Source organism: Hyposmocoma kahamanoa, unplaced genomic scaffold (assembly GCF_003589595.1).
Source record: "Hyposmocoma kahamanoa isolate Upper Pololo Valley unplaced genomic scaffold, ASM358959v1 179, whole genome shotgun sequence".
NCBI classification, from domain to species: domain Eukaryota; kingdom Metazoa; phylum Arthropoda; class Insecta; order Lepidoptera; family Cosmopterigidae; genus Hyposmocoma; species Hyposmocoma kahamanoa.
This window is the reverse complement of record NW_020653710.1, coordinates 1,130,907-1,138,596: the sequence shown is the minus strand read 5'-3', so window position 1 is coordinate 1,138,596 and position 7,690 is coordinate 1,130,907. Positions and strand designations below refer to the sequence as shown.

At 41.8% G+C, this 7,690-nt stretch overlaps 1 protein-coding gene across 2 annotated transcripts; it reads right to left on the bottom strand.

The window, feature by feature from the left end:
* Positions 1–584: 584 nt before the first annotated feature.
* On the bottom strand, positions 585–7,254 carry LOC113225870 (protein phosphatase 1 regulatory subunit 14B). 2 transcript variants are annotated; one of them, XR_003310052.1, is made up of 6 exons: positions 7,085–7,254; positions 6,880–7,011; positions 5,809–5,925; positions 3,714–3,755; positions 2,784–3,043; positions 585–989 (listed from the first exon to the last, which is right to left on the bottom strand). XR_003310052.1 is itself a non-coding variant. In XM_026458327.1 (5 exons), the coding sequence occupies exons 1-5, from the start codon at positions 7,211–7,213 to the stop codon at positions 3,002–3,004; spliced, it is 462 nt and encodes a 153-aa protein (XP_026314112.1). In that variant the 5' UTR covers positions 7,214–7,254; the 3' UTR covers positions 1,415–3,001. The 2 variants fall into 2 exon arrangements, 1 of the variants encoding a protein (XP_026314112.1); XM_026458327.1 differs by lacking the exon at positions 585–989 and having other exon boundaries at positions 1,415–3,043.
* Positions 7,255–7,690: the final 436 nt, after the last annotated feature.

The window sequence follows — 7,690 nt, the reverse complement described above, 5'->3', positions numbered from 1 at the left end:
ACGGATTATTGATGCTGGAGTTCCTCAGAGATTTATTCGGTCAACAACTTTCATCAGATTCACAGAAATGCCCCTGTTGAGTGCGCCGATAACAACATAGTGTGGAAAGACAATTTTGTCGGTTATCTCTTGCATTGCAGACTAGAAGGGATGGCTATAAAAATTGATTTTACAATAGTGAATATAGTAGGTTCAGTGCCAACAAAACACAGGGTTGTTTATTTACAGGTAAACGGAGTCGAATATTCTTGTACCAGGTGCGAATTGGATCGTACATACCAACTATGCCGCATTAAACTTTGTGGAGCAACTTGCGAAGAACGTCGTAATATTTAATTAATTTTTGACACATCTACACCTATATCTATAATCTACACCGACCATTTGCGAAGGGCGATATCGCGCTACAGTCCATGTATCGTGCAACAGTGAAACTTCATTATAAATAATTCGTCATCAAACATGCCCCACTAACAAGAATAGCGGTCACAATATAATAATAAGGGAATATAATCACACTTAATTTATTTATTATCTGTGATTAAATTTTGTCCCATCTCTCATTCTTCTCCACAATTAAACCTGATATTAGAACATCTCCGTTGAGTACGGATCGTAAATACGTACAGCCAGCAACGAGGCCTATTACGTCTTTTCTAGAGAGCCATACCTTGTACACAATGTGAACGGAAATGAAACGAAGGGTGCTAATAAACTGATTTATTACAAAGTGTGGCTGACAGTCATGCTACACAGAGTGGCGCTGCGGCACTGAGGGCGCGGGGGGAGCGGCACCCTGCGCCGCACGACAGGGACCTACATACCTAATTAAATCGAATCATTACATTTATCTACTTATCTATTGAAATCACAATTAATGCAAGTTAATGGCGACCCCGACACCGCATCGAACACATGAGAATTACAATTCGCTTCTTCTTGCCAGAAATTGGGCACGACGACGACGGCAGCACCATCGCAAGTGGTACCTACAGTATGACAAAAAATGTTTACGTAGGTATCTGATGCACTTATTCACGCCCGCAGGCCCTGATATGTACCTAATGGGATCATTATTCCGACCTGGCTAGATTAATCGAGAAATAATGAACAACTGAAAAATTACAATTTCGAGCTTTGCTTCATTTTGACACGTTCACCGAGCGAAGACCTCGGTGTAGGAACTACAGGAGCCACTAGCCTAAAGAAAACCTCATAGGACCTCCTCAGTGTCAGGATACGGACTCCATAAGTAGGTAAATGAGTATTGATATTGACGACTGCTGTTTGCAATGATTAGATACATGAATGCCTGTATTATGGAGTTTAAAAAGAATAGCGACAAAAGAACATAGCATCTAAAAATGAGCAGGGTATCTGCCCTCCTTGTCGTAACTGACGCATTAGCATTTCGGTGAGTTTCGAGATATTGCCACCTAAAGTTTTATTGTCACCTAAAAATGGTTAATTACACTCATTTTGCTTAACAATAAAACTCAACAAGATATTAAAAAACCGCAGAGGAGGTTGTATGTAGATCTCGTTGCGGTGATCCCAGTTATGTTAATAACTGAATTTCGCTAACATTTCGATTGCGTTAATCACGATAAGAAAAGGAGGGCAGTATTATTTATAAGCATCATCTAGAATATGACACATATTTTATGTAAAGTCCTGTGTATCGATATGTATTATGTACTTACATACGAAGACGTAGCAAAATTTCATTATTAAAAAGTGTACATTGATATGAAATGATACAGTTTGAATTACGTCTATGCACGTCTTAAATAAAATAAGTCCAACAACTTTTTGGGATAGGATTCAACACCTATGCGTCTATTTGATTAACACAGCCCATAATTCGGCGAGCGTTCCAACACCTCGGAGAGGGCGAGCGAAGGCGGCGGCGCTGCGCTCCGCGGCGTCCCACCACCGATCGGCGACGACGACGCGCCCTTTTCGTTGTCCATTACTTAACTAAGTAGGTATAGTAGGTATCTTTTTAACCATTACGTAAAAACTATTATAACTCATTTCTGTTGTATAGAGTAGCCTTGTCTAAGAAGACGCACTTAACTTAGGTTTGAGACGGGGAAGAATGAAAACAAAAAGTGTTACAAAATCAACAATTGTTTTATTTAGGTACTACTACTGACTCTTACAAAGTGTCGTGCGAAGTAAGTTCAATGTTCGCGTGTATACATTAGGCTCTTTGTAAATATCTTGGCACCCTGGGCACCTCCATATCTTTCTGGTAATGACATATTTGGTATCTTTTGTCTCGTGTTTGGTCCTACTTTTTGTAATAATTTGGTATTTTAGACAAATAGTTAGACGCGGACTCTTGCAATACATCTAGTTGCGTACTCTTACACACTTCACACAACCCCATAAGTTGCAAGTGACCAGAATCCTTTGCAGTTTCACCTATAGACATAAGTTTTTGAACGATTTGGTACAAAGTTAGTTTTCAAAGTATATGTTTAATTTAGTCTCTGTGACAATTTGCAAATATCAAAACGTTATAAATATCAAATACATAGAAATGTTCGGACTAAAGCAGATTTTTAGTTTGCAATATTTTTGCAATATTTTCCGCACAACAATCTCCACTTCCTAGCACTACAAAATGACACTGAAATTAATTGCGTATTGTAAACAAACTTCGCGGCAATCAAAATTGCGTACTCTTGTCGGATGCGTCTTCTTAGACCAGACTACCTTAGACATTAAATAATTATCCTATGAGTGCCTTAAACCGAGGACACTGGACTGCTAACCAAATCTCGGTCTCGCGTAGGAACTGCGCGGCGCGGGCGTCTGTACAAGCACACGGTTCAGTCGACACAGCATGAGGACGGGCGCGGGCGCTAAGCATATTGTTGGCACAGCGCGGGCTCCCGATGTTACGGTCGCTTTGGTCAGCACCAACGTCAGCACGTTGGCGTCGCCGGCGTTTCTTGTTTCGTCTTCGGGATTATTTATAAACCACTAAAGTTTATAAAGTTTTTGCCTTCTCTAACAATTCGTTGATGAATTTCTGAAAAAAATAAAAGGTTATTAATATACTACGCTTTCGTAGGTTCTGTGTTAACAACATGTCCGTTAACAACTGACTTCCTGGCCGAACGTTTACCATGCTGGACTGTCATGCAGTGGTCCCAGGTTCGATTCCCGGGTCGGGAGAAATATTTGTATGGCCTACATTTATTTATCTCGTGAGTTTGGGTGTAATTTATGATTGTCTATGTGTGTGTCCATGTCACCCGCGACACAGGGATTCCCTAGTGCGGGGTTATGTTGAGTGTGTGCGTTTTATATGTTTCCCAGCCGGTTATTTTCTTGGGAGCTTTGACCATAATTTGCCTCTTCCACGAACACGGTCGCCCGGTTATTCTAGTAAATGCAAACTATGAATTTTAATTTTAACATGAGAAACGGAAAAACCGGTCCAGAGTTTCGGAAGCGTTACGTAATTCGGCTTAATCACATTTTGTATGCAATGAGGCTTTCACCAGTAAAAGCTTGCTACCAGCGCCTCGTTCTCTTGGACATTTTGGTGGCATAATGAGAATGGACGGAAAAATCAGTCACGACAAAACTATAATTAGGGTTTCTTGTTATCGACTACGGAACCCAAAAGTCCCGCTTATTGCGCAAAGTAGTTTGATTAGGTATATTTTCGATCATTGTCGGTAATTAATACTTACATGCACATCTTTCTGGGGCTTTTTGGCGTCGGCTAATAATGACTGAAAACAAAATACAATTATGTAGAGTTTACTTACTACCTGATACAAAACAAATGAACGTCAGTATTTTGCTTATGAGCGTTGTTGCGAACGCAACAAATTTTGTGATTTTAACATAATTTCCAAAGCAGTAACAAAACGCTGCTCGTCAAGGGCACATTACGTGGGCCTATTTTGAACCAATCAAGTAACACCACATATGTCTTTTTCATCCCTACTACATTTGTAACGAATTTTGTACGTAACTAAAAAGGTCAAAAGGACCGTTCACTTTTAAAACTGTACCCCTTCAGCAACTATCACTGTATCGATTTAACGGCACTACTCCTGTAACTAACCAGTCACCTATTTAAATATAACACAGTTATCTAAAATCGTCTTTGATTTTACGAGTCGTCGAGCTCCTGATCGTCATTACTTTGGCTTTGGCGGCTCCAAGCGTCTTCGCGCCACATCCGCGCCATGTCTTTGAGTATTACGAGGTTCATGCCAAAAGAAATTAGATTTTCAATTATTATAAAATTTCTTCTTTATTAAAGATATTGATTTTCTCAGAGTACACACTTTTCCATTCCTCTCAACCACGTCTCGACCACTTGTAAAATACCGAAGACCACTCTTCTTCAGGCATCTCAGAAATTTGGAATAATAATGGGTCTGTTTTCACGTACGTTTCTTTCGACAACTTGAACGTTTCTGTGGTGATCGCAACCATTTACAGTTGTTTCTGATATTCGCTCTGGCTATTTCTGATATTCGCTCTGGCTATAATGTGATGTTGCTGAGATAGGACTATTATTAGTGGCCGCCATTAAGGAAATAACAATAATTGGTATATTAAATTATTATTTCATGTTGTCGAATATTTTTGTGGAATAAAACCGTATTTTCATCTAATATATCAATTTATTCCACAAAAATTTCTCAGAGTAAAATAAAATTGAACATTCGATGTGTGGACATTGAAGGAATGGGAGTATCAGTAGAGAACCTACCGAACGTCTCTTGGCATACTTTTTAAAAGATGAAGCTGGCAAGAAATTAGACATACGTAGGTATAAAACACGCGTCTCCTACAGTCTTCGCACACATGAGTGAGTACCCTTATGGAATCGTATGTAGTAATACATACGATGAAGGCTTGAGTACCCTCATGGAAATATTCTGTAAACCCAAAACGTGGTCTATACTGGCCACATGCCAACTACGAGGAAACAAAAGAGCGAGGAGAGCGTCGACACTTATACATGCAGGCTCTAATGCTATTAGCGAAAGATTATCATTTTGAAAAGGACATCTTCCTTTAAACAAATAAATTTCATAATATTCGAGACGCATTTATTGCTGGCATAAATTGGATACATAGATAGATAAAAATTTTATTCACTTCCATGACAACTTATTTACATAGGATCCACTAAAACTAACATCGTAATTATTATTATATTGAACCTTTATTAAATTCGAACACAATCAGACAGCCATGGCTTGAAAATGTGACACCGCTCGCTCCCCCTGCTAATACCGTACATGGAAAAGAGCTGGTGTCCCAAATGTCGACATACCGCATATTCAGCGCATTAGATTTGTCGTTGTAACGCATCAAGTCCGCATTTTGACTGAAGAACGTCATTTTACGCCTTTCGAAGCTCTAGGAAACCTCTACCAATTTCGACGTATTCCATTTGGTGTGACAAACGCTGTCTCAGGTTTTGAAAGAACTATCGAAAAGAAGGTTTTAAAGGAACTTGCCCTTATCTCGACGAAATTTTTATTTTGCCACATTTAGTGGCAAGACTCCAGCGACTTTAAAATCTTAAAAAGATTCAGAAATCAACCAACCATGGTTTAACTCTCAACAAAGAAAAGAGTATATAACTTGCCAGTATCAAACAGACGAATAAACAGCATGTAATTTCTTTTGGCGTGACCCTCGTGTCGAGGGGAAACCGAGCTCTTCCAATCATGGGGTAGTGTCGGGCGTGGTGTAGGTACCGACTAGTCGTAACGGAGTGAAAGACGAACAAATGGACTAGATAAGCGGTGGCCGTACCGTGAGGTGCGTGCGCCGCAGCTCATCGCCGTCCATGTCGAGTAACTCGTCGATGTCCACCTCCACCTCCTGCGTCGTCGTGGCGCCGGCGCCTGCGCCCCCGCCGCTGCTCGCCCCCTGCAACGTGCGGTTCAAAAAATAATGCAAAAGTTTACATTATTACAATAGCGACCCACCGCAAAAGTTTGCTTATTTATCCGGACTCTCTCTCTCTCTCTCTCTCGCCGTGTTTAAAACGACAATTGAAACGCAGTTGGGAATCCTCGTCAAAATCGGATGAGCCCAAACCAAACTAGATGCTGTAAAACGTTGAGGAGTTCCTATCGTCTTTTTGTACGTTTGTGGATTGGAAATTATGCAACAATCTGTTTTTTCCACGCGGCCGATCAATCTAGGCTTGGCGAGAGAATACAGAACAAAAACGAGTCTGAACTTGTTATAATAATAATTAATGATTGGTCGTAGTTTCTAATTTAAAAGGACGTAACACATTCTGAACGTTAATATAATTTGAACTTTACTGTGTTGACATATTGTTGGAAGTTGAATACCTTTTACTGCAAAAACTTGTTTTATGTTTTATTTGGAAAGTGTTATTCGATGTGCTGTTATCTAGCAGTAAATAACTGAAAGACGACGAATGATCGCCGCCCCCAACGCTTATTGCTCTATCTGATTTCAAGAGGGAGGTGTAGTAACAGGTAGAGTAGGTAGTGTAGGTAGAGTAGGTAGTAGGGGTTAAACGCTTAGCACTTACACTGCCCGAAGGCCCTCATTTGGCCACCTTTAAGTATATAAATTAATAAGAGTTGTCTGGAAGAGATCGCTCATAGCGATAAGACCGCCTTTGCTGTACAAAAAGTACCCCAGCATACGCATGCATGCATTGTGATTCTGTGCATGCATTGCAATCTGTGATTGCAATGCTCGCAAAAATTCAACTATCAGCAGATATCATATGTATAGGTATATCAAATTTTGATTTCGGCCTGCGAAGTGAGATAATCGAGGACAAATATTATCACAGATGTTTTTGTTTGTTTGTTTATAAAATGTTGTTAAAACTCTCACCGTCGCGGCAGGGTCGTAAAGCTTCTGGAGCTCGTCGTAGAGCCACATCTCGACGGCCAGCCGCTTCCGGATCAGGGCCATCTGGTGGCTACCGTACTTGGCAGTGAGAAATTTCTCGCGACGTTCCTTCACCTGCAATTAAGCGCAGCACCGGGTCAGTGGAACAGCAGGGCGGAACGTCGCCGCGTTCGTCGACGAGACGCACCTCGCCCTTGTCGCTGAAGTTGACGTGCAGGCCCGACTTGGCGGGCGAGCGCTCCGTGGGCGACAGCGCGGCGTGCGCGTGCGCGTGGAAGGGCGCGCGCGCGCCGGCCGCCGAGACGCCGCACTCCATGCCGGCCGCGCCGCCCGCCCCGCCCGCAGCGCCGCGGCTCTGCGCCCACACAGTCCCCTTTCAGTCACCCGCCAATCGATCGACGGGAATGTGTTGAAGGAAACAGTCATTAAAACATGAACGGCAAGTCGAGTTACTGGCCAAAATAGTCAAATCATTACATTACGTATAATAATAATAACGCACACACTCAACATAGCCCCGCACTAGGGGAACACCCAACCTCACGATGGAAATACATGTCGTCCATACAAATACTTATTTCTCCCGGCCCGGAAATCGAGTCTGGGACCTCTACGTGGCAGTCATGGCAACCGTTCAGTCATGGAGGCAGGTATAAATAGTGCATAAAAGGAACTAAGGATATAATTGTATAGACCTATACAAGCGAGGATTCGTGCCACCGCTCCTCTTGAAAGAGCACTGTCTAACCGAGCGGTTAGACGGCACTCGCTTTCATAAATATGGTAGGTGCAA

Bases quoted from the DNA above. Each gene is read 5' to 3' on its own strand.
- LOC113225870 (XM_026458327.1), bottom strand. From the start codon at position 7,213: ATGGAGTGCGGCGTCTCGGCGGCCGGCGCGCGCGCGCCCTTCCACGCG. The intron at 5,926-6,879 runs GTGAGAGTTTTA...CGCACGTTGCAG, and splicing joins TTTACGACCCTGCCGCGACG to GGGGCGAGCAGCGGCGGGGG. The intron at 3,756-5,808 runs GTACGGCCACCG...TTTTGTTTTCAG, and splicing joins TGCGGCGCACGCACCTCACG to TCATTATTAGCCGACGCCAA.